The sequence below is a fragment of the Phaseolus vulgaris genome, chromosome 5 (assembly GCF_051622355.1).
Source record: "Phaseolus vulgaris cultivar YP4 chromosome 5, ASM5162235v1, whole genome shotgun sequence".
NCBI lineage: Eukaryota > Viridiplantae > Streptophyta > Magnoliopsida > Fabales > Fabaceae > Phaseolus > Phaseolus vulgaris.
Window position 1 is genome coordinate 21,886,605 of NC_143502.1, and position 27,873 is coordinate 21,914,477.

The following is a 27,873-nucleotide window of genomic DNA, read 5'->3' on the forward strand; positions in this document are numbered from 1 at the left end:
CCAAATGTTCCCGCCAGTTGACCTTCGCGTCCTTGGTGCCTCTGATAACTTCGCGTCCAAGAGCCCTCCCTTCCTACGTCCCTTTCCTTTGATGGAAACACCTGAAAACAAAGAGACAAAGGGCGCCCTCGCGGCCGTTTGCACTCCGACGCTCAAGTCAAACTCTCGGGCAATGAAACACCAAACTCTAACTCTGAGAGCACTGTGTGTGTCCTCTCTCTCTCTGTGTTGCTTCTCTTAGTAATGCGTAATGCGTACTAACAAAAGCGTACCTTGTTATGTATGTTGTTACCTCTTATATACCTTTCAGTGTCTCTGCCCTTCTTGCTGACTGTGACTTAAACATCCTGTAGGGGCGCCTTAATGACACTATTACCCAGTCTTAGGGTCATCTTAGTGCGTAAGGCTACCCTGCTGAAGCGCATCTGGCACGGGATGACCACTTGGATGCCTACTTCATGCGCCCAATCTCTGGGGTCATCCACCCTGGGCGTTCCCTGCCCTATTCACGTGCCATGCATGTAGATCACCCCTGGGACGTGACCCTTACAAGTCGTCTCTTTCCCAGTGGCTCTCTGATGGTGATGCGTACTACCGCATTCCCTACACCCCATGCTCGGATACCTCGTGATCTGGGCCTTTTCTTACTGGTAACTGGGATGTGGCTTGAAAACCACCTTTTTGGTCCATCTTTACAGTTGGGCCCGAGGCCTCCACGCCCTGCCTCGATGTCGCCCCCTCCTCAACTCTCCTTATCCGTGAGCCCAACGAGACTCCTCCCGATCCTGCTGAACTTTCCGGTGGACCCAGCCTTTCGAGCCCCACCATGACTTTGGTCAACGCTCGAGTCCGAGGACCGGTCGGTACAAGTATCATATTAGAAATGAAAAATAATGATTTTTAACTTTAGAAAAAAATGATTAGTTTTATAAAAATTAAAACTTACTTATTTCTATAATTAAATGTTTATAATATATATAAAAAAACAATACAGTACAGCTTCTCTAGTTGGTGTAGAAAAATTGTTTTTCTATTTTATATTTCAAGAAAAAACAACAAATATAAAAGATAAAAAAACAAAAACGATAATATTAAAATAAAAATGAAAATATAATGAAGAAAACAAAATATAACAAGATAGGTAACAGAACAAAAATTAACTCCTTATATTGTATACACAGTTAATATGTCAAAGTATTATACATAATAAATAACATACCTAATTATTTTATTTTTTATTCAATATTATATATATATATATATATATATATATATACCCACAAAATTAAAAAAAAAATGGGAAAGAGTGACTGTGTTTCGTTAAAACAAAAGATTATAAGACTAAATAGACTTACGCTATTAACTCTAATTATTCTCAGAAGCAAAGCAAAGTGCAGTTAACATTGTTCCACGGAAAGAAAAAGTATACATAGAGAGTTACATGACGGCTGAGGCAACGGTCTGATGAAATGTGCGAACGGTGATGGTGTACACCGCGAAGCACTAGATCTGCGGACCGTGACCTCTCCGAACTCCATACTCCAACTAGCTCTCCCAACTCGCTCATCCAACTCAACACTCTCACTCACTGAACCACGGCACCCTCTTCTCTCTCTTTCTCCGTGATTTCATTTCCATGGATCTTTCCTGATTCTTCAGATCCGCCATGGCCAACTTCCTCGCTCAGTTCCAGACAATAAAAAACACCTCCGATCGCCTCGTCATTTCAGGTATTTCATCACTATCTTCCTCTCATCGTTTTGTAACGGAAGATCCAATCTCCTCCGTTCCCTCTGCATTCGCTCGTGGTTTCCAAGCATTATGCTATTCGCAATCACATCAAAACGCTCCGTTTCTTTCCGTTTTTATCTTTAAAGGAGCTCTGTATCAGTTTTAGATCGTTGTGTAGGGTTTTAGTTGCGTTTCACTGCATTTTATTCTTCTGCCCCTGTGATATTAGTATTGTCAATAATTGTTGATTGTAATCATCGAAATGAGGTGAAATCCTAATAACCGAACTTAGTAACTCTTCAATTACAATGTATTGTGATGATCGTTTTAAGGTAAAGATAGGTAAAGATGAGAGAGTTGGCAACTGCAAAAATAATCACAACTGTTGTCATTGTTGACAGTGAATAGTCGCAGTGGAAGCAGAAACAGTAATTAACGATAGGTGTAGTATTATTGATTTGGATGTGTGTGTATGTGAGAATGTGTGTGCATCTGACTTTATATTGATGCTTTCTCAAACTGATTCTCAGTGGAGGATGTGAGTGACTTGTGGCCAACTGTCAAACCTGCTTTTGAGGGGCGTTTGCCGTTCAAACGGGCGACTTTGAATAACAAGACGCGGAACCCTGTCTTTGTTGACACATTGCCGGCCGAGTTTATATTAACTACTGATTCAAGACTACGCAGCCGGTTCCCTCAGGAGCAGTTTTTATTTTGGTTTCGAGAGCCTTACGCAACAGTTGTACTTGTCACCTGTGAGGTAACAATAATTCCATTTGTTTATATAGTTTAGGTTGTAGTAGAAAATTTCATGTTTTAATCACATCTGAGGTTAGATGTGAAGAGGTTTTTGTTGTTAAAGAATAACGTATTGTTATTATCATAAATTAGAAGATGAGAAGGTTTATTGATGTTATAATATAGAGAATAAATTGCTATTAATCAGGGGAAGAAAAGATATTTGAGGTTACATGCTATATAACAACCTTCTAGATTCAATGAAGTTATCAATCAGTTTTGCAAGATACATATACTTTTTATTATTCCTTTCAAGTTGGTTTTAGAGCCCCCACTGGGCCTAATACATATAACTAAGCCGCAGCTTAGTTAAGAGAGAAGAGAGTGTAACACAAAGATGAGTGTGACAAAGATTTCAACAAAAAAATCCTCACTTTGATGGTTTACATTATGATAATTGGACTGAGTTGATGGAAAATCTTCTTTGTGCCAATGGTCTATCGAGCTTGGTTAAAACTAGTTTTGAGGAGCCCAATGAAGGGATTGTGTTGATTGATGCACAAATGGAAAACACCAAGAGAAATGATCATAACGTCAAACATTATCCTTTTTTGAGCCATTGATAGATCAATCTTTTAACTAGTCTTGGACAAGTGCACATCCAAGATTGTTTAGGATTCCTTGAAACGAAAATTTGGGGTTGCATAGCATATGTGCACATACGAGAGGCAAAAAGAGGTAAACATGGTGATAAGAGTTTTCTTTGTATCATGTAGGTGTGAGTGATGAGTCAAAGGGTTATTGCCTTTTTGACCCTAAAGCATGGTAGTCAAAATCGAGATCTTACACAAGATCGGAAAGAGAAATATAAATCGTACATCGGAAGATCATAACACGGATCGTAAGATCCTACAAATTTTATAAAAATTTATATACACATAAAATCATTATATCTAACTCAATTATTCCTAGTTTCTTAGGAGATTATGGGGAAGAGTGAGTCACAATTATGGGAGAGAGGTATTAGGTATAACAGTAGTAACTGTTATTAGGTATAACAGTATCAACTGTATATAACGGTCTTAACTGTTTACATTTACTTTGTATTACTACTGCGCTGGGTACTATTAATACCCAGCCTTCCCTGTACATCATGCACTGAATCATATAATAAAGATTACTCATTCTCTATCTTTCTTCTCTCAATCTCTCCTTCTCTCTATACTCTTACATGGTATCCAGAGCCAAAAATGGCCTCATCATCTACCACTGAACCCAATTCTGAAAATTTTTCCTCCAAGCCCGAGGTTCTTCTCCCTCATATCTTTCATACCCCAATCCCTCTGAAACTGGATCCAGACAATTTCCTTGTCTGGCGGCAGCAGGTTAATGCTACCCTTCGCAGCCTTGACCTTCTTTATTTTCTGGATGGTTCTTGCACTCCTCCGCGCTTCATCTCTGCCGAAGAAGACTCTTCCCCAATTGTTAATACAAAATACATCCAGTATGATCGTCAAGATCAGGCAATCTTGGCCTGGTTATTGGCATCCATGACTGCAGGTATCCTAACTCAGATGGTTGGACTGGAAACTTCAAACCAAGTCTGGGAAAAACTCCAGACCCATTATGCATCTCAAACTCGTGCTCAAATAAAGAAGCACAAACAGCAACTGCGTACACCCAAGAGGGATCGCTCCATCTCTGCCTACCTTCTTGATATCAAGAAAACCGTGGACCAATTGGCTGCTGTGGGTTGTCCAATTTCTCCAGAAGATCACATTGAAGTTGTTCTTGATGGGCTATCTGACGAATACGACCCTTTTATCACCTCTGTCACATCTCGCCTTGACCCATACACAGTAGCAGACATTGAAGCGCTGCTTCTTGCCCAAGAAAATCGTATTGAAAGGAATAAACAATCGGTTGATCACATTTTGCAGGCCAATATTGCTTCTGTCCCACATTCTTTCTCTCATTACAACTCCAGTTCTACAAATTATCCCTCCTCCTTCCGCCTCGCTGCTCCTGCTAAACAACGGTTTTATTCAAAACCTCGTTTTACACCATCCAAGAACTTCCCCAAAACACCATCTAATTCTTCTTCAACCCGGGTGCAATGCCAAATTTGTGGAAAATATGGCCACACTGCTCTTCACTGCTGGCATAGATTTGATTCTTCTACCCAATCTCAAGTTACTGCTAATACTGCCCATTTTTCTAGATCTCTTGGTGATGATGAACCTTCGATCCTCGGAACTCCCAATACTCTCCATGACCCGCTTTGGTATCCTGATAGTGGTGCCTCCCACCATCTCACTGCCAACAGCAACAATCTCTCCACAACCACTCCTTACACAGGTTCGGAAAAGGTGGCTGTAGGTAATGGTTTCCAGCTTCCTATTACTTCTATTGGATCTGCCAGTTTTACAGATCTTAATACCCATAATACCTTCTCCTTACAACATCTTCTGCATGTGCCTACTATTTCTAAAAATTTGTTAAGTGTTTCTAGGTTTGCAAGTGATAATCACGTTTACTTTGAGTTTCATGCTGATGTTTGCCTTGTTAAACGTCAGGGAACCAACGAAATCCTGCTCCAAGGCAAGCTTAAAGATGGTCTTTATATGTTTCCAAATCTTGTTCAAACTGCACTCTATTCTGCTCACAATACTGCTATTACTACTGGCTCTTCTGCTTATCATTTGTGGCACTCCCGGTTTGGTCATGCCCAACCAAGAGTGATTCACCAAATTATGAAGATTTGTAATATACCTTTTACTACTAAACGTGCATTCTGTGAGTCCTGTGTTGTTGGCAAGTCCCATCAGCTTCCTTTTAATGCTTCTCAAACTATATACTCTAAACCTTTACAGCTTGTTTTCATTGACATTTGGGGGCCTTCTCCTACCCCTGCAACTAATGGTGCTACTTACTACATCTCTTTTGTGGATGCCTATACTAGATATGTTTGGTTCTACTTAATTCATGCTAAATCTCAAGCCCTTACTGTTTTCAAATCTTTCAAATTATATGTTGAAAAACAAACTAGTTTTCCTCTATTAAGCATTCAAACTGACAATGCAAAAGAATTTCTCTGTTTTAAATCTTTCTTGTTATCTAATGGCATATCTCATCGTCTAACCTGCCCTCACACTCATGAACAAAATGGTTCTGTTGAACGTAAGCATAGGCATATTGTTGATATAGGATTGACTTTACTTGCTTGTTCAAAATTACCCATGCATTTTTGGGGCTATGCTTTCACTACTGCTGTTTCCATTATTAATGTTTTACCCACATCTGTTTTAAACAATCAAAGTCCATATTATCTGTTGTTTAACTCACACCTTGATTATTCTTTTTACAAAACCTTTGGATGTGCGTGTTATCCTCTTCTTCGCCCATATAATAAACATAAAATGAGTTTTCGTTCATCTTTGTGTGTGTTTCTTGGCTATGCCTCCAATCACAAAGGTTACATGTGCCTCTCTCCAACTGGGCGTATGTATATTACTCGTCATGTTACTTTTAATGAATCTGTTTTTCCCTATGCTGTTTCATCTAACCCTTTCTCTTCTGTTTCTTCACCCACTAATAGCCCCCACTCCGATTCTTCCCCTTCTTTAACTGTTTTTCAGCAACCGCCTGTTTCTGTATCTCAACCAGCACCTCCTGACTCACAACCAACCACCTCAGATTCTTCCCATGAACATCCTGATTCCACTGCTTCTATGTCATCTCACTCTGACTTGTCTTCCACTACTTTCACTCCCCTCAATCCTGCTCCTCAAAACACTCACCCCATGCTTACACGCGCGAAAACTGCTCTACTTGGTCCAAGTGCTTTTACTGCTGCACCTGTTTTGCCTCTTCCCAAATCCACCAAAGAAGCCTTACATCTTCCCCAATGGCTTTCTGCCATGCAGGAAGAGCTTGCTGCTCTAACCACGAACAACACCTGGATTCTCACCACTCTTCCTCCTGGGGTTCAACCCATTGGTTGCAAATGAATTTTCAAAATAAAATACAATGCTGATGGCTCTTTTCAGCGCAATAAAGCTCGCCTCGTCGCCAAAGGTTTTCATCAGCAACAAGGTTTTGACTATTTTGAAACATTCAGTCCTGTGATAAAACCTGTCATCATACGTATTATCCTTACTCTAGCTCTTCAATTAAACTGGTCTGTCAATCAAATTGATATTAATAACGCCTTTTTGTATGGTGATCTTGAGGAATCTGTATACATGGTTCAACCTCTTGGCTTTGAAACTGGTGACTCCAACACTGTTTGCAAACTTAACAAAGCTCTCTATGGGTTGAAACAAGCACCTAGATCCTGGTTTCGCAAGCTAAGTACCACTTTAATCTCTCTTGGTTTTCATCCCACTAAAAGTGACACCTCCCTCTTTCTTCACTTCCACAATAACGTTACTCTTTTTGTCCTAATTTATGTTGATGATATTCTAATTACAGGGAATTCTAACACTGCCATTCAGCGTCTGATTTACTCCCTCAGTCAACATTTTGCTCTAAAAGATCTTGGCACTCTCCACTATTTTCTCGGTGTTGAAGCCAATTGGACATTGGATGGAGGCTTCCATCTCTCTCAAACCAAATATATTCAAGATCTCCTCCATAAAACCAACATGCTCTCCTCCAAGCCTCAACCAACACCCATGCTCTCCACAACTCGTCTCACAAAAGACGCTACCACTGCTGTAGACGATCCTTCCCTCTATCACTCAGTGGTAGGCTCGCTTCAATATATACTCATGACTCGTCCAGAACTCGCCTATAGCGTCAACAGAGCGTGCCAGTTCATGAACAACCCTCAACATCACCACTGGAATGCTGTTAAACGTATTCTCCGCTACCTTGCTGGCAGTACCACTCATGGGCTTCATCTTCGGCGCCCATCCCAACTCACACTAAATGCCTTTGCTGATGCTGATTGGGGTTCTGACCCTAATGACAGGAAATCCACCTCAGGCCTTGTTGTTTATCTTGGATCGAATCCTGTTGCTTGGCTTTCAAAGAAACAAAAGGTTGTTTCTCGCAGCTCCACTGAAGCTGAATATCGTAGCATTGCTGCCACGCTTGTTGAACTCAAGTGGATACAGAATCTGCTCACTGAACTTCGTCTTCCTCCTACTCTTCCCACCATTCGATTTGATAATCTGGGCGCTGTTCTCCTTGCATCCAATCCCATTATGCACTCCAAGACCAAGCACTTTGAACTTGACCTTCATTTTGTTCGTGATGCTATCCAACAAAAGCAGTTACAACTTCTACATGTCCCTGCTACACTACAGATCGCTGATGTCTTTACGAAACCTTTAAGTGTTGGCCCGTTTTCAGCCTTCTCGCATAAATTAATGGTGTATCCTAAACCATCAATTTAAGGGGGGGATATTAGGTATAACAGTAGTAACTGTTATTAGGTATAACAGTATCAACTGTATATAACAGTCTTAATTGTTTACATTTACTTTGTATTACTACTGCACTGGGTACCATGGTAGTTAGAATCGTACGATTCGTACGATACGAATCGCGATTCGATTCAAAATAGGGGGTTATCGATTCAAATCGGACTATGAATCGTTTTTGGCATGAATCGGTCTTTGAATCGTGTGAATCATGAGAATCGTGGATTCTCGATTCTATTTCCGATTCGGTTCGGATATTTTCGAATCAATGATATTCTGGAAAATTCGAAAAAGGAAACGAAAGATAGTGAAAATCCGAAAAAAAAAGAAAGATAGTGAAAATCCGAAAAAGGAGATGAAAGATTTAATTTTTTCCAAAAATCTTAATAAAAAAAACAAAGCGAACAGCCAGAAAGACCATGAATTTGTCTATAAAAGTCAAGAACGCAGAGGGGAAGAATGTAGTGGGGAGAATAGAAGAGAAGAAGAAGAAAAGTGAGGAACTAGAAAAATTGAAATTTACCAGCGATAGAGGTGAGAAGAAGAGCAGTGCAAGAAGAAGAAAAGTGAGGAACGGATTAAGGAGTTCCATCACCGGAGAAGAAGGGAGAAGATCAGAAAAAAAATTATTTGGTAAAGTTTCTGAACCAATCTCTAAACAACCGCCTCTTTAAAAAAGTGAAAAGCTGAACCACTGAGCCACTTTCTGAACTTCTCAGAAAAGCTGAATTTTTAGAAAACATCAGGAACTTTCAAAAAAGCTAACCTGAACCATATTTTTAAGTTTCTATTTTTTTTTTATTATATTTTTTTTAAAAAAATTGTATTATAAAATAAAAACAGTTTATATTATTTTTAATTTCTTATAAATAATTATTTACTCTTGAAGAGGGAGCTCCAAGCAACAAAAGGAAGAGAGGTCCAAGAAATTTAACTACTAAAGTTGATAAAAAGGGAAAATCTATTGTAAATGCAAATGATAATGAGATTGAAGATATAGTTGAAGATGTGGAGGATGAAAATGAGCTCCAAAAGAATGTTATATTAGAGGAAGAAGATGATCTAAGTGACCTTGATCTCGGAAATGATGATTAGGATGTAGGATTTAAATATAGAATAGAAAGTATTTATGTTTTGTGATTGTGTGGATTGAATCTTTTAACTTCATATTTTGATTTTTGATTTAAAAATATATCATATTTTATCTATTATGTATCTTACGATTCATAATAAGATTCGATTCACGATTCAAAAAAATCGAAAAACGATTCACGATTCGAATCTCGATTCTATAACCATGCTGGGTACTATTAATACCCAGCCTTCCCTGTACATCATGCACTGAATCATATAATAAAGATTACTCATTCTCTATCTTTCTTCTCTCAATCTCTCCTTCTCTCTATACTCTTATAAGAGGGATCAGTGAATCCTGAAATAAATCAGTTGTGATTCTCTAAATCTAGTCACAATGCAGTGGTGGAACTTGGAAGTTGGAAGAGAAGGAGTCAAGTGGAATGGAAATCGTGGCAATTGGCTTTAAAGAAAACACCAATTTGGCTTTAATTAATTGGGCCATGCAGAATGACTAATGCCTCCCATCCCAACCCAATAAAGTTATTATTTATTATTGGAGATCTTGCCTAATCAGCATCTAAATAACAAATGACTTTAGTATAGTTATTATTTTATGACCATATAACAAACCTTTTCCAGGAGAGCCTTTACTGTCCAGTATACGAATGATTGCATTCCAATGCTCTTCACATTGAGTATTAAACATGACGATTACGAGTAACAGTGAGATAGTTCAATTTTTCAACTAAGCTTTTGTACTTCTCAGGATCTGAAAGAGGCTCCTCCTGATTGGGTAGAAGTTTGACATCGGGATCCATGGGAGTATTAACCGATTTCGAATCCATCAACCCAATTTCCTCCAAAATATCCAATGCATATTTTCTTTGAGAGATAACAATACCAGTATTGAATTGTGTTACCTCAATCCCCAAGAAATATCTGAGTTTGCCAAGATCTTTGGTCTGAAAGTGTTCACAAAGGTGTTGTTTTACTTGTGAGATGCCATGCTGATCACTGCTCGTAAGAAAAATGTCATCAACATATACTACAAGATAGATACACCCAACACTCGAGTGACGATAAAAAATTGAATGATCTGCTTCACTGCGAGTCATACTAAATTGTTGAACAACATCGCTAAATTTTCCAAACCAAGCCCTAGGAGACTGCTTGACGCCATATAAGGATTTGCGAAAATGACATACCAATCTAGAAAACTCCCCTGGAGCAACAAAATCGGGAGGTTGCTCGATATAAATTTCTTCCTGCAAATCCCCATTAAGAAAGGCATGTAAGTGAGAGTAACAAAAATGGTTTAGAAGAAGAGGAGGGTTTCAATAATGCTGGGGAGAATAATGTGAGGGGTAGTCATGTTAGCAATTAAAATAATATAAAGGGTTGTGATGCTAGAAATGAAGTAGAGAACTCACATGCAAATGCAATTGAAAGTTGGACACTAGCTTGGTGGAAGGATTTGTGAGTGGTGAGGGGTTGAGTGAAGAAGAAGCAAAGGCCTACATGGTACAAGACATTATGAGTGATGATCCAACTTTGTTTTTTTAAGTTGTGAAGCATGAGAAATGGAGGAAGGCTATGAATAATGAAATAAGCTCAATAGTAAAGAACCAAACTTGGGAGTTCATGGGTTTAGTCATAGGAGCAAAAGGTTGGAGTGAAATGAATTTTCAAGACAAAATTGAATGAGTTTGGTGAAGTTGATAAGTATAAAGCACAATTAGTGGCAAAGGGTACTCCCAACAACATGGAATTGATTATTCTGAAGTGTTTGCCCATGTTGCACGCATGGATACCATAAGAATGATTGTGGTACTTGCAGCATGCGGAGGATGAGACATCTTTTATTTTAGTTGGATGTCAAATCTGCTTCCCTTCACGAAGAATTAAGTGAGGACGTGTACATTGAGCAACCAAACGGATATGTAAAGAAAGGGGAAGAGCACAAAGTATACGAACTACGTAAAGCTTTATATGGCCTAAAGGAAGCTCCAAGAACATTGTTCAATCATATGGAGTCCCACTTCATGAAGGAAGGATTTAAAAAATGCCCAAATGAGCAAACTTTGTTCGAATGTATTGAAGAAGATTGGAATGTTTTGGTTTTAAAATTAACAAAGATGGTGCAATTATAGATGACACTTATTTTAAGCAAATTGTTGGAAGTTTGATGTATCTTACAACTACAAGGCCTAATATAATGTTTAGTGTGAGCTTAATTAGCAGGTATGCATCAAAACCAACTCAATTGCATTTACAAGCTGCAAAAAGAATGTTAAGGTACTTAAAGGGAACTATTGGCTTTGGGATATTTTACAAGGAGGAGAAGATTTGCTTGCTTTCATAGATTCTGATTATGCAGGAGATGAAGAAGATTCTAAAAGTACATCTAATTATGTTTTCTTATTGAGCTCAAGAGTAGTGTCATGGATGTCTAAAAAACAACCAGTTGTTGCTCTTTCAACTACTGAAGTAGAGTTTATTGTTGTTGCAGCTGCTTGTGTGCGTCAATCTATGTGGATGAGAAAAGTTTCGAGAAACTTAAACCATGCTCAAGAAGGTAGCATGATCATCATGTGTGTTAATAACTCAACTATTAAAACTTTAAAAAAATCCAGTCATGCATGGAAGAAGCACACATATTAGAATGCGTGATGTTGCAAAAGATGAAAAAGTCAAGTTGCTGCATTGTGGAACCCAGATCAGATTGCAGACTTAATGACTAGAACCTTGAAACTTGAGACCTTTTAGAAGATTAGGAAAATGATGAGAATGCTTGATTTCAATGAAGTAAATTAATTTTATTGCAGTTGCATTTAGTTTAAGGGAGAGAATGAAGAGGTTTTTGCTGTTACAGTAGAAAAAATAAAGTATTGTTATTATTATAAATTAGAAGATGAGAATTTTTCTTTTTTATGTTATAATAGAGAGAATAAATTGCTATTAATCAAGAGAATAGAAGATATTTGTGGGTACATGTTTTGAAGGCTATATAACTGCCCTTTTGATTCAATAAAATTATCAATCAGTTTCGCAAGCTACACATTTTTTTTATTCCTTTCAAGATGAGGGAGGTCCACTATGATTTTTACCGCAGTTTGCAGCTTTCTGTTACATTTTGATTCATTTAATCCTTATGGATGCTTGATATATAACTTAGGAAGTGTTTGGAAAAGCTTTTATGAATCTTACTCAAACACGTCCTCAGAGAAGCTAAATTTCGTGCAACTGAATGTGAGAGAAAAACCATAAGTAACAGGTAAATAACATGCAAGGCATATTGTTTCAATTCTTACCAAGTTAAAAGATAGGTTTTTACTGGGTTAGTGAATAACGTATCATTGAAATACATTTGATAAAACTGATTACACAGAAAGGTACTTTTATTTTTACTTTTTGCAATCCCTTTTCTGTTGGGAAAAGAAATATCTGTCATCAAATATAACATTTTGTCTGTTTTAGATACATTCTTGGGCTTGCACTTAACTTTTGAGCTTTTAGTTAAGATGACTGATTTCTTATATGTTATGATACCTTTTTATTTAGGGGAGCTGAAATTTGGTCTTAGTTAATCCTTTGTTATAATTATATTGTTTTAGCACAGGGTAATGTTGTGTGTATTCTTTGTCCAAGCTTCAATTTCTGATGAACTTTAATGTGAAGTGCTTTCTTGGGAAAAACAACATTTTTGGATTTGCACCTGACTTCTTTAGCTTCTATGACCATAAGTTGAATGGCATCCTTTTTTATTTAAAATGTTCAGTCTTCAGATAGTTGCTATCATGAATCCATTTTAATTCATTGGATTTGACTAGGTTTGTTTCTGCACGCATTTCCCGCTCACCATTTATAATTTTTGTTAGCATTAAGTTGCATTTTAAATGTTATTGCCTGTTGGTTCTGTTGAATTAGCTTGATGATGCCCTGATGTCCTGATTTATTGCTAGTTTCCTTGCTTCTTGTGAAAAGCAATTCTGATAACTTTTTACCTGTTTTTGGAAGTTTTTTCAAATGTTGGAACATAATTATTGTTAATCTTCTGACGAAATCCATTATGGAGTTTAATTTCATAGGTTAATCTATACTTGGTGTATAACTATCATGTGGAATTAGCCCGATTGTGGTTAGTTTTCTTGCTTGTGAAAAACATTGCTGATATTTTTTCATGTTTTTGGGAGTTCTTCAAATCTTTAACAGTATGTATTGAGAATCTGATGCCAAAATCCATTACAAGAGCTTAGTTTCAGGGCTTCAATAGGTTTTTGGTGTATAATCCTTTCAGTTATGATTCAGTTGTATTGCGTAGTTTAACTCTTAATTTTATTCCCAGGATCTGGATGAGTTCAAAACCATCCTTAAACCACGTCTAAAATTAATTGTCCAAAATGACGAAAGGGAGTGGTTTGTTGTATTTGTATCAAAAGCTCACCCAGCTAACGATCAGGCAAACAAAATGGCAAAGAAAGTATATGCCAGACTCGAAGTGGAGTTTAATACCAAAAAAAGAGAAAGGTAACTTGAAAAATTAGACTTGCAATAAGTGTACTCTTCCCGTCCCCAATAGAAGTTTGAATGTCTTGGTTGATAGTTTGCTGATATTCTTTTCAAGTCAATATGTTTTATCAACTTTTTCACAGATATTACAGAATATGATCAACATGTAGGAATCTAAACTATTTAATTGCTAACTGTTTTGCTTAGTATGAACTTGATGTGTCGATATAGAAAGCAAAAGTGGTGCTTGGAAATTTAGCTTCAAGGTTCAATCTTATACTTTCTTTCAATAGGATTATTAGATCAATACTGTGTCTTCTTTCTTTCATAAATAAATATTATGGAATCATCTGTTAACATTATATATGGAAGTAATTGAGAATTTTGATGGTAGAGTTAGGAAAAAATAGTAATAGTTACCAAACAGAAATAATAACCATTGAGAAGGAAAAAAGATTGGTTATTCAAGTTTATATTGATTAATGTTTAGTTTAATTGCATTAATGACACAACTTAATTTCCTTTTGCTTTTTAGGAGAATTTTATTTCCTTCTCAATTGATGCTTTTAACACGGTTTCTTCCTCATCTAGATGTTGCAAATATGATATACATTTCCCTGAAGCAAACTTTTGGGAGGATCTAGAATCAAAGATAATGGAATGCATCAGAAATACGCTGGATAGACGTGTACAATTTTATGAGGATGAAATACGAAAGCTCAGTGAACAGCGCCTCATGCCAGTCTGGAACTTCTGCAATTTTTTTATTCTGAAGGTTAATGCTATTTTGATGAATTATACTTAAAGTCCAATAAATGATTTTGACTTATGAAAGTCTAACCTTTGTTGTTCTTTATAAATTTCCCCTTTCTGCTTATTCTAGGAGCTTTTGGAGTCTTTTAATAAATTTGTATTCTGTGCTCAGGAAAGCTTGGCTTTTATGTTTGAAATGGCCCACCTTCATGATGATGCATTACGGGAATATGATGAGCTGGAACTCTGCTATCTTGAAACAGGTGCATGATGCTTAGTTTCCTTCTCTGTTATTGTTGTAGCCAAGTGGAGTTGAAGTTTTTGATTGAAAATTTTGTGCTTTATAAAAGCCCCTTCATGCGACACTAAATCTTGTGTCTGACAGATAATCTCCTGTGAACAATGAAAATTGATTCAAATATGACTGAAATGAATGCAGTTAACATGACTGGAAAGCAGAGAGATTTTGGAGGGGCTGATCATGGTGATGATCAGGCAGCATTGGTTAATACAAGAAATAAACCATTGACACAGATGGTTCAAGAGGATTCATTTAGGGAGTTTGAATTCAGACAGTATCTATTTGCATGTCAATCAAAGGTTTGCCCTGCCCAGAGCACTTATATAATACTAAACATGTTGGCAGCTTAGTTGTAAAACAAATTTTGATTGATTTTTCCCCAATGTCTTCTTTGATGTTTGTAAGCTTAGCTGCTTCTTTGCTTTTATTATTTATGATGTGATATGATATGATTTAAGATCATAGTTCTAAAAATTGGACTGGCCGGTTATACTGAAAATCAGTCCCTGTCTAGTTCAGTTGTGGTGCAAAACTGATATCAGCGCTGTACCATCCTTCATGACCTGTTTTGTTACTAATCCATTCAACAATTCCTAAAGTTTGATCTATTTGGTCCTTGTCACTGATTTAGAGATGATTTTACTTCAAAAATTGTAATGTCTGAAGCCTTTTAATGACTATCTGTTTGTGTTGTTGTCATTGACAATTTGTGTTCAGGTACTACATTGCAAGTAACCATCCTTTTACCTGAATTATGTGGCTTACTAAATTACTGTCATTTTGCAGCTCTTATTCAAGCTAAATCGTCCCATTGAGGCTGCAACACGAGGCTATTCATTCATAATAAGCTTCTCTAAATCCTTGTCATTGCATGAGGTATTTGATTTACTGTTTTTGATATAATGCTCTCTTGACATGTCCATATTACTATATTATTCCATTTTGACTTCAATATGATATTTCTTCTCAGCGTATTCTGCCATTTTGTATGCGTGAAGTCTGGGTAGCAACTGCTTGCTTGTCTTTAATTGAAGCAACCACTTCAAATTATACTGATGGACATGTGGCGCCTGATATAGAGAAGGAGTATTTTCGTCTTCTGGGTGACCTATACTCTCTATCTAGACTTAAGGTAGGATTCTCATGAAGTTGGTAAATAGACTGGATAACTATTTTGTTTTGATGCGCTCTTCAAATGAGACAACTCCAATGACAAAAATGCACGATTTAGAAATGGAGTTGAATCAAAGGCACTTTTTCGTCCTCATTTTCTCTGCCATGTTGATTACCAACTACATTGATATTGTTCCGATACCATTGTTAACAAGGATTGCTTTCTAAATGTTATATATCTTGGCAGTTCATGAGGCTTGCCTATTTAATTGGGTTTGGAACTGATATAGAAAGAAGCCCTGTCAACAGGTACTTTTTTTTGTTATTGAAGACCAACTTATTCTTTTGCATTTTCTTAATCAGATCATACTGTATTCCTTTCATTAATCGTGTAATGCATGATTAGTTACATCACAGTTGGTATCGTGCTCCCTTTTTCTTGTTTAATAGTTGTTTCTTTCCCTTTGAGCAGTGCTTCCCTCAGCTTGCTACCTTGGCCTAAGCCAGCTGTTTGGCCTTCACTTCCTGCTGACGCATCTGCAGAGGTGCTTGAGAAAGAAAAGGTATTGTAGTCATAATTATGGGAATGACTTCACAATTTATAAGATTTTGTCACCCAACGGAATATAATGAACAAAATAACTGTTCACCCCTTGATATCTCACTATGATATCAGCTGGTATGAAAAAGGATCTTAATTAGGAACTTGTCTCCCCTGACCCAGTACCCGTGTGGCGCAGAGAGAGAAAAACAGAAGTGAATACAATACACTGTCACTGGTATTTGAGAGACCATTAATTTCCCCAGAATACACTCATATAATATCCGATTACACACTCCTCTCCCTTCTCCATTCCCATTCTATAACTTACCGCCTTTAGTCATTTACATGGTTGTGATCTATTATTATAACAGAACGAGCTTATGTCTATACTTTTCATGCAACTGTTTCAAACCCACTTTTTTTGTAAACATGTTCACTTAATTCTTGGTTAAAGGCGTTTTGTGTTCTGTGTGGTAGTTAGTTAAACCCTAACTGCTAGTGTGATCTATTATTATAACAGAACGAGCTTCTATTGTCTCTATTCCTCCTCACATAAGCCTTCTTAGTAAGGGGTTTGTGGTCTATTACACTATAATGCTTTTTCACACTTGTTAAAATTCAGTTGAATTTTAAGACTGATACTGGCAGTGGAAGATCTAGTCATCTGATGCCCAGTTCCATGTGTATAAAATAGAGGAGGGTTGTATGATGCAGCCAATAGCCAACATAAAAGTTTTTAGAATCTTCGCATCACAGTTGATGTGAATTTTACAAAGTAATTGTAGCAGTCAATGATATTTGTTTTCTAAACTGGTCTGTCTGGCCTCCATCAGTAAACAAATTCACAGGTTATTGGAATTGAAAGATATTGCCCTAGAAGCCCACATATTTTGCACCAGCCAAAGGCACCAAGGAGCAACATATGTCTATGCTTTTCATGCAACTGTTTCAAACCCACTTTTTTTGTAAACATGTTCACTTAATTCTTGGTTAAAGGTGTTTTGTGTTTGTGTAGTAGTTAGTTAAACCCTAACTGCCAGTAGTTACATCAGTAGTAGTAGCTACAAAAATAATTATTCAAACATTCTCTGAAAACACTATTACCTTGAAATGAATCCTATGAAGTTCGATTATCAAACTTCCTTTTCTGTATCTTCGTGTGTGTGACACCTAGATTTTCTTCTTTCCCCTTCTTCCCAACCGCGCTGTTTCAACTAGAACCCTAACTTCTTTCTCTCTAACAATTGGTATCAATCTTGGATGATTCTGCTAGGAAACAGGGCTGATTCTACAAGGAATGCAATGGTTTTTAAAAAAATGGAAGAATGTTTTTCTTCAAGATTGGGGGCTCGACTGGCTTTATTAGCAGGATCTCTTCAAAGAACCCTCAATGACTCTTTAAAAGAGACTGTCCAATAACTTATTCATCAATCTTCTTCAGCCAATTACAATTCTTCAATGGGCAGAGGTGTTCCAAAACACAGCATATTCTGGGATAACAAGATTGCCAAGAATTGACTTCCCTAGGTTCAATGATGTGAAGTCCGATTGTCAAGCTTCCTTTTTTGTATCTTCATGTGTGTGTGGTGCCTAAATTTTCTTCTCTCCCCTTCTTCTCTATCTCTTCTTCGTGCTGCGCTGTTCTGACTGGAACCCTAATTTCTTTCTCTAACATTTTGTCATTTCTTTTATTCTTGTATTATAAATTGAAAATATTTTCTTAGTTAGAAGTTGAAAAAAATTGCTTATGTTTTTTGTAGGAACGGAATTTACTGTGGCATGATAGAAAATATTCTACCCAAACGATTACCTAACCTCTCTCATTTCCCTTTTCTTCCCTTGTATTGCAGACTCACGATACTTTCAACAATTGTTGCCACATATGCCAGTTTTGTTATTTATATCTATATTCCCTCCCCCTCTTGTGCTTACCCGTGTTGGAGCATCCTAACACTTTCTTTTAGTAGAATTAGAATCTCACTTGAAATAGTAAGAAAAAATTTTAAATATGAAATGGGTTGAATTGAGTTCATGCTGTATGTTTTAAGTGTATCCCGAGATTTATACCCATCATATTTCACCTTAAATAATGTGATTATATATTTGTAGCTTATTCTCCAAACAACTTCCAGAACCAAGCACTTTGGTATCCAAAGGAAACCCCTGCCCCTTGAACCTACTGTTCTTCTGCGAGAGGCCAACAGGCTTAGGGCTTCACTTTCAGCTGGAAATGCGTCTGAAATGTTTGACAATCGCCAGGGTCCATTGGATGGGTAATGAAAAGCTATATATTGTTACAGATGGATTCCTTTCTCATGACTTGGCCAGAAATCCTATATTTCCTATTACAATTTGGGTTTTTTTATCAATCTGATTTGTATGCTGACAGATCAGGTTTCGATGCATCTACAAGAATATCACCACACAAAGCACCTGCAAATTCTATGTCACGTACAAATTCATCACCAGGAAACTTTGATAGTTCAATTGACCGACCAATGAGGCTTGCTGAGATTTTTATTGCTGCTGAGCATGCTTTGAAGCAAACCATTTCCAATCCAGAACTGTTGAAATCGTTATCATCATCTGAGGAATTTGAGGTATGATCTTGGTGTGATGCATAGCAAAAGCTCAATGAAATTACTTTCTAAGGTCCCTCGTTGAGAGTTTTTGATAATTATCCACATATCTGATTGTGTTTTACATTTTCCTCCTATTGCATGCTCCTTGAATACTTGTAAACATGTTCATATCTTTCCAATTGAGTACGAGATTAATATGTATCTTGGTTATGGGCAGCACAAATATTTAGAGCTAACTAAAGGTGCTGCTGACAATTACCATCGTTCCTGGTGGAAAAGACATGGTGTTGTCCTTGATGGTGAGATAGCAGCTGTTGCTTTTAAGCATGGGAATTTTGATCAGGCTGCAGAATCGTATGAGAAGGTTTGTGCACTGTATGCTGGTGAAGGATGGCAGGATTTGTTGGCTGAGGTCCTTCCCAATTTAGCTGAGTGTCAGAAGATGCTCAATGATCAAGCTGGCTACTTATTATCTTGTGTGAGGTTACTTTCTCTTGATGAAGGATTATTTTTGACCAAGGAGCGCCAAGCCTTTCAGTCAGAAGTCATTCGTCTTGCTCATAGTGAAATGAAGGACCCTGTACCTCTTGATGTATCATCATTAATAACATTTTCTGGAAATCCTGGGCCTCCTTTGGAGTTATGTGATAGGGATCCCGGTATTCTTTCTGTAACTGTATGGAGTGGGTTTCCAGATGATATAACTCTTGATTCAATCAGTCTTACATTAAATGCAACATATAATACTGATGAAGGTGTAAAGGTATTTGTTAGTAGGATCTATTTTACTCTTTCCAACTACAGTATGAGCAGTATATATTCTTTAATTATTTCTTCTCTGATTAACGCATTTATTTAAATTGTTTTAGGCATTGAAGAGTTCTACAGCTATTGTGTTACACCCTGGTCGGAATACTATTACCTTAGATCTACCACCTCAGAAACCAGGATCTTATGTTCTTGGAGTTCTTACTGGACAGATTGGACAGTTGAGGTTTAGATCTCACAGTTTTTCAAAAGTTGGTCCTGCAGATAGTGATGATTTTATGAGTTATGAAAAGCCAGCTAAACCCATTTTGAAGGTAGACTTTTAGCACGCTGGAAAAAGTAATGGAATGTGACTTAGGGATTTTTTATTCTTATTAAATTACTTCCTTCCTGTTCTCCTCTTGATCAGTACATAACTTGAACTTAAATTGATCTTATATAGGTTTCTGGTGATTACAATCTACCATTTGTTTTCTGTGGTGCTGTTTATCTTTTCAATGACAAAAAAAACAGATTTAATTATCTAATAATGCCTTTTTATCTTTTTTTTAGGTTTTCAAACCTAGAGCTCTTGTTGATCTTGATGCTGCTGTTTCATCTGCTTTGTTGATAAATGAACACCAATGGGTTGGCATTTTAGTTCGACCAGTAAAATACTCCCTCAAAGCTGCTGTCTTGCATATCGATACTGGTCCAGGGTTGGAGATTAAAGAGTCACATGTAATTGAGATGGAAAGCTATGCTGGTGTGTCACAGAATAAAGATGATCAGCTGCAGAATGACAGTGCTCAAATAAATTCTGATAAAAATTTTGAACGTTTAACTCTTAATGATGGTAAAATAGAATTTCCGAATTGGGCAAGTGACAATCCTTCTATTCTTTGGGTTCTGGTTCGTGCCATCAGTGACACCCTCAGCACAGGATCTTCTTCAGGTTAAGATGGTGACACATTTTGATGGCTCCATACATGCCCTTTTTAAATTTAACCATAAGTACTTATTTTGTTTTCTCTTTCCAGCCACAACAAGGAGAGAGAGTATTGTTGATGGAATGAGAACAATAGCTCTGAAACTTGAATTTGGAGCATTCCACAATCAGATATTTGAAAGGTTTTTCCATTTTCGTTCATCCTTATGTTTTAATCAGCATACAGCTGTTGAATTTTGCATGTCATGAATATGACTTTAGATACTCTGCCACTGGTTGCTTAATAATCTCTTACATTGATATTCAGGACCCTAGCAGTACATTTTACATATCCTTTCTATGTGAGGACACGTGTTACTGATAAATGCAATGATGGCACCCTGCTTCTGCAGGTATGGATATTTATTTTCATAATTATTTAATTACACTTGATTATAATATGCTGATAAAAAAAATGCCGATAACTATCGTGAATTAAAAAAAATAAGGGAATCAAAGCATAAAATATAGTCCATTCCATTGATTTTTGTCCCAAAATTGGGAAGAATACATCCATTGCCTATTTTGATTTGGACTAACTTTGATTGCTACCTGGAGAGAGAAAAAATGGAAGATAGATTGAATATGTAAATCTCAAGGAATTCTCATATTACTTAGCCATCATAAAAGAATATGTACCTTCAACTATCATTTTTTTTTCCATATAGATTTTAAATACTAATTTATGTACCTTCACCTAACAGATTAAGCTTTTAATACAGTTGGTTAATGACATGATATCAGAGCGTCTACGACCAAGTTGTCTGGAAATTGATCATTGTTCTCATTTTCTAATAAGAAATTTAATTTAAGCACAATGTAGAAGGCCTGTGCTTTGTCCACACTTCAAGCCCGAAGGGCTCTTGCATTACATGGTATGTTAAATATGTTATTATAAAACCATTCATGGGCCTTTACCTAACACCTTAGGGGAAAGGTATCATATTATATTCCCAGGACATTCCCAAAAGTATTGTAACTAGGAATGTTATTCTTGGGTATATATAAAAACATGCTTGGTTACATTTTGATATTCCAAGGAGGAATACCATTATAATTTAAAAAAAATTCAATAAAATTTATGCAAAAAAGAATGTTACAGGTGTGTTAAAAATGACTTCCAGTATTCCTAAGGGAATATTGCTTTCCCACTCCTCTCCATGGGAATGAAAATGTAGAAAAACACAGTAAAAATATAAGTTACAACTTTCCCAGGAATAAACAATCTTGGGAATAATTTTTCAATAGTTATAACAAACATGGGAATATTACATTTCTGGGAATGAACTTTTAATTCGTGAAACACACTGTTATGCTTTTGGAATGGTTGATTTATGACAAGTGTAGTAGTTCTGTAAGGTCGGTGACAAGGTTGGCATCTCATTCTGAGATGCTTCAATCAAACCATTGTTCATTTGTTATAAAACCATTTGGTGCTCCACCAAACAAGTTAAATTTTGGTATGATTGGGTTGACATGTTATCACACCCCTCAATAATTCCGTTCTAATTAAAATTTCTAAAGAAGTTATTGTAGACTTGAGCACTGTCCATGTTTCAAAGCTTTCCTTGCATGAGGGGATGTGTTATATATAAATCATTCATTTGCCTTCCCAAATAGCTTAAACTTTTGGATGGTCTATTCTTTATAGCAACATTCAACTGCTAATGTTATGCAAAAGTCTAAGTTATTTTGAGCCTTCTACTTGTATGAAGATTTTTGTATATCTATACAAAAATATAAGAATAATATCTTCTCATGGATACATTTAATCTGAGTTTGTCGGATTATTTTTCATTGATAAAGTACATAATTGTTCTCATGACTTCTAGGTAATACTTCACTCTGAAGTAAAGGCTACACTGAGCGTATATGATGCTTGGCTTGATCTTCAAGATGGATTTGTTCATACTGGACAAACTGAGGGTAGAGCTAATTCAAGTTTCTTCCCGCTAATCATATCTCCCACTTCCAAAGCAGGAATTTTGTTTAGTATCTGCCTAGACAAGACAAATGCAGAAGGTAATTTCATTTCGTTGGGGAGATCATTGAAATGATGCTATTGTTGCTTTTAATATTTTTACACCAAATAATTTGATAAATGCACTGATTAATCACAGCAGAATTTGGGAACTGTAATCCCACCCATTGCAGCCAATTTGTGGCCAATTGCAGCAGTCAATGACTCTACTAATATTTTTTTTTCTTTTGAAATTTAATATTGATCTTCCTTAAAAGCAAGAAATATGTTTGAGGGCTTTGTTCTTATATGTTTAACATGTAGTGTATGTTAAACACCGTGGTTTGATTTCTAGTTCTTGTTGTTAGTTCGCAGGCACAATTGATTAGTGATTTTGATTATATTACTACCTTATTGGTCATATTTTGTTACGTTCTCAAAAGAGAAAGAAAAAGATTCACACTTTGAACACCGAAAAGGGAATGATTTCTATTATTCCAACACCTTATCAGAACACAAACATTCACAAAGGAAATCAATTCCTTTCACACAGGTATTACTCCTGTCAAAACAACACATACAAAAAAGAGTCCCCGTAACCGACAAAACTACCCGAATACCCACTTATCAGTATTCTTAAATCTGCTTCTATAATACACCTTCCACACCTTCTCCTTATCGTCTTATCTAACATATTTTCATTCTACTAAATTTGTCCTTGAGTGTTTTTACTCATTAAGCATGAGTTGCATGTCAATAGAATGTTATACTATAGATATATTAAAGCATTATGACATTCTTTATTTTTCTTGAGGTCTTGACATATTGTCAAGCTGAGTGATAGTCGGATTTACCTGTTGTAAAAATTTGTGTCCCAATAAAAGTATCTTACATATGGAAATGATTATAGCTTGATTTATGCAGTTAATAAGTTGATTTGATTTTTCAAAACAAAATGCAGAAGCCAGGAAGAAACCAGAAAGCATATTATATATCAAATACGGAATTTCTGGTAATAGAACAATTGGGGCCCACCCTCCTGTCATGAATGAATCTACTGGAGTTGATGATGCCAGACAAGAGTTAATCTTCAGGAGTGCAATTACTTTGCAAAGGCCTGTGCTTGATCCTTGCCTAGCTGTTGGTTTTCTTCCTCTCCCTTCAAATGGCCTAAGAGTTGGACAACTAATTAAGATGCAATGGAGAGTGGAAAGGTTAAAGGATTTGGATGAGGAAGGAGTTTCTAAACCGGATGTAAGTTCAAATAAGCAGAGAACAATTTTGATTCCATTTCAATCCTACATTTTTATGGTGTCCTATTTCTCTGGTGCTGCGGATTTCAAATAGCCAACTTCAATTTATTTGTGTTTTTATTTTTGGTTTCACTGCTAAGTGAAGATACAAATACTAATTATTTGTGTATTTGATATTTTCTGTACCATCCTAGGGACCTTAATTTTTGGAAACAAATTGAGACAGGACAGAAAATAGAGGCTCTTCTTTTCTTTTTAAACATATAACGAGAACTGGTTATTTAGGGGGAGGGCGTTATATTTTTTCCTCTACTTACGCTGTCAGGGAACAAGAAAGAAAAGTTACTGGTACAAATACAAACCTTCCATTTACTTATATTTTTTTGCATCAATTTTAATGGGCTCATCATAAAAAAACTCTCTTTATTGGTTCCATCCATGATATTCTCTCCAATCTTCCAAATGTAGTAATACATTTCACCTCTTCCTATTACTCCCTCAACAATTTTATTCCTCCATCCTTTCCCCCACCACTAAGCATGCATGGTTGCCAATAAAAAAAAAACTAAGCATGCATGGTTATTCTTATAGAATGATGTCAACATGCTGTATGCTTTTCTTTGGAGAAACAGGAGAGGAAACTTCGGTTAAACATATGGTGTCTGAATTTTGAGTCCTGAAATCTGGATAAATACTGAGATTATTGTTCGATCTTCAACTCTTAATTCTGCTTGATGCCACAATTTTGTTTTTAATTTTGACAGGATGAGGTGCTATATGAGGTAAACGCAAATTCTGGAAATTGGATGATAGCCGGGAGGAAAAGAGGATACGCATCTCTGTCCTCAAAACAAGGTACTTAGATCCATTGACTGTTTAGAAATTTTTTGTTTTCAGTAAATGAGAAACATATTTTCCACTGTTGAATGACTTGCAATGTGCTATGTCCTTTGTTCATATTTGAATTTTGTTTAATGAAGATTGACTCAGCAAAATCTTCTCTAAAGATTCCTAGACCATTTAACCATGCTAGACTGTCCAGTATTTGATATGCAGCTTCTATCATATTTGGTAGATGGTCTCACTGGACTGTCTAGTCTCATAGTGTCTACTAGGACTTGCCATACAGTGAAACCGTCTAAGTGGAATTTCCAACTCAGTAATTAGAAGCACTGTTCATGTGTCTTTCACGTTAGTCTAGACGCCTTTCAAGTATGTTAGATGTACGATATCACTGTATAAATAGGACCTCTGTAGGCTAACGTTTGTGTTGTACTTTGAATGAGAGTTTGCTGTGAGAGAAAGTGTGAAGTTATAATCTGAGTTTAGTGAATTCTCCCGTAGATTGAAGTTCCTTAATACTTTAATCGAACCACATTATTTATCTGTGTGATTTTTTCTTGTTCTTTCTCTTACTGGTTACCTTCTACCGATGAGGCTCTCTCACAACTCAAATTTCACTTGGAAAGGGCGCAGGATTTGATGTCCAAATATGCCAACCGCCATCGGAGACCTTCTCCGATTAAAGTAGGTGATATGGTTTACTTAAAAATCAGGCCCCATAGGCAACTGTCAATGCCAAACAGATTACATCCAAAGCTGGCAGCCAAGTATTATGGGCCGTTTCAAGTGGAGGCTGCTGTAGGGAAGGTGGCTTTTCGCCTACAGCTACCAGAAACAGCTCGAATTCATCCGGTCTTCCATGTATCGCAACTGAAGTTAGCAATAGGGACACAAGAAGTTCAACCCGAGCTCCCTAGGGAGTTGCAAGGCCCAACAGAGGAATGGTATCCAACGGAAATATTGGATAGACGAAGATTGTTCATCCAAGGAGCATATATTCCACAGCTATTGATAAAATGGAATAAAGGAGAGAGGGACACCGCTACGTGGGAGGACGTGACAACAATCAAAGAACAATTTCCTGAATTCAACCTTGAGGACAAGGTTGCTGTGTCAGAGGGGAGTAATGTTAGGACAGAAAATAAGAATAGGGAAATGACAGGAAAGGTGTACCATAGGAGAAACATTAGGAACCGTTAAGGGAGCAGTTAGTGGTTAGGGGGGTATGGTTGGTCTTTAAATAAAGACCAACAGGTTTTGGGAGAGGGAGTTTTTTTGGAGTATTAGTTTTTGTCAACAGGAATAGTCCTGTGAGAAAGGGAGGGTGTTCCTTTTGAAGGCTTGTCTTCCTGTAACACTGAATCACAATAAACAGAGGAATTTTCAGAATTTCTATCTCTATCTTTGTGTGTCCTGTTTTCCTTTACGGGGTACCTAACAAATTGGTCCGACCTGCCGGATCTGAACAAGAGAGATTGTTAGGATACACAAAGAGGATGGAACAGAGGACCGCTGCATTGGAGGAGTTGACCAGCGAACAAGGAAGATGGATTGCGGAAATGAGAGCAGACATTACTGGGTTGAAGCTGGACCTGAAAGAAATAAAAGAAATGCTGCGGGACATCAAGAAAGGGGACAGAATGTCTGAGGGAGGAGAGAAATCTGTTAGAGCGGACACAATGTTCTTGAAGGAAAGCCTTCTGGACTTCAAAGAAATTAAAGAATTGTTGTGGGACATCAAGAAAGGGGACAAAATCTCGGAGGGAGGAGAGAAATATGTTAATGATGAAGAGAAGAGGATCCAAGATGTTGGAGAAGGTTCAGATATGAAGAATCACATTCTCTGCAGCGAAGAAAAAACCAAAAATGAAGTGAGATTTGCAAGAGAAACTGAAATGATAAGGGCAGAAGGGGATGCATCAATAAAGAAAGTGAAGACTATGTGCTGTAATGATCTTTTTCTTGAGAGGCCAATTATAGAGCTATCCAGTAAGAAATTTGAAGGTGGAGATGCAACCAAGCATCATTTTTTCTCAAATTCAGATTTACTTCATAAGCATAAGAAATCATTGTGGAATCAAGATTTGATAATGAAGGTGGCTAGAACATCAATGACTTCAGAATCTTGGAATTTCAACTTACTGGGTGCAGAGACTTTTATACAAAACCCCCACTCATTCCCACCACCACCTAAGCCTCCAGACCTGAATTTGCATTCAGTAGCCAATGGGTTCCCTCCCTAAGATAGACAATATCACAAAATACTTCCAGGAAGCGTAGATAAAGATCATGGTGTTGAAGATGAGCCACGGAGAAAAGGTTCCGCTGTTCCAACCTTGAGGACAATGTTGTTTTCTGTAAGAGTGTATTGTTAGGTTACACGTAGTGGAGGAGGAGTTAGTTAGAATTAGAATAGTCATGAGTTTGTTATTTGATTTGCTAGTTAGATATAAATAAGAAAGAAGGAGAGGGGGAGGGGAGTGTGTAATATTTTTGTAGATTGAGCTTTAGCTCTTTGTGAAGGGGAAACCCTTGGAGGAGAGAGTGCTCTCCTATTTCTTGTTCTTTTCTTTCTATTCAATAAAAACCTTTCTTTTCTTCTCTTTATAATTCTTGGATCCTAACAGTTTCTCTATGTGTGTGGTTAACGCTCTACAGTGAATTTGTTTGAGCTAATTATTTACATGTTCTTGTCATGACAGGGGCAAGAATTATTATCTCTGTATTATGCATGCCACTGGTGGCTGGTTATGTTCGCCCTCCCCTACTAGGGTTGCCAGATGTTGATGAGGCAAATATAAGCTGCAAGCCTGCTGGACCACATCTGGTTTGTGTTTTGCCACCGCCTCTCAGTTCTTCATTCTGCATTCCAGTTACTTCATGAGTTTTCACTATGCGATACTCAAGTTTGATTGAGTTTGTGTTCTATAGGAGTTTAGGATGTTTGAGAAAAAAAAATTATTTCCGTAAAGTAGGAAGTGTAACTTTGTGCCTGTTAATTTCATTGCATGAAAAAATCTCTGTAGTTGGATTTGTGTTGCCTGTAGCCTCCGTGCAGTTTCCGAAGTTTCAGCAGCAGCAACCCTGGCGCATGTACAGTAGAATTTTGTGCTCTTGTACGATAGACAGATAAACGGATCATAGCATTCTTTTGTCTCATTATTATATATAAATTATAAATGTTGGTAGGAACCACCATATACAATTTTCATCATTTTGCTTCCCTAGCATCGAACATTTTCTTGATTCCCTCCGTCCCCCTAACTTTCTCCCATCTCATTAATTAATAAGCATACAGTTAAATT

At 37.0% G+C, this 27,873-nt stretch overlaps 1 protein-coding gene across 3 annotated transcripts; it reads left to right on the plus strand.

The window, feature by feature from the left end:
- The first annotated feature begins 1,299 nt into the window (after positions 1-1,299).
- Positions 1,300-27,782, plus strand: CLUB (TRAPP II complex TRAPPC10/CLUB). 3 transcript variants are annotated; one of them, XM_068643757.1, is made up of 21 exons: positions 1,300-1,730; positions 2,262-2,491; positions 13,321-13,502; positions 14,076-14,259; positions 14,410-14,500; positions 14,677-14,837; positions 15,325-15,414; positions 15,509-15,670; positions 15,899-15,960; positions 16,124-16,214; positions 18,305-18,468; positions 18,585-18,795; positions 18,995-19,540; positions 19,647-19,859; positions 20,098-20,479; positions 20,565-20,655; positions 20,781-20,865; positions 22,345-22,534; positions 23,434-23,726; positions 24,490-24,580; positions 27,271-27,782. In XM_068643757.1, exons 1-21 carry the CDS (start codon positions 1,667-1,669, stop codon positions 27,450-27,452), a joined length of 3,765 nt encoding a protein of 1,254 aa, XP_068499858.1. In that variant the 5' UTR covers positions 1,300-1,666; the 3' UTR covers positions 27,453-27,782. The 3 variants fall into 3 exon arrangements, with proteins under 3 accessions (XP_068499858.1, XP_068499859.1, XP_090158158.1); XM_068643758.2 differs by having other exon boundaries at positions 1,368-1,730; positions 2,262-3,489; positions 9,318-13,502; XM_090302032.1 differs by having other exon boundaries at positions 1,378-1,730; positions 18,590-18,795.
- The last annotated feature ends 91 nt before the right edge of the window (positions 27,783-27,873 follow it).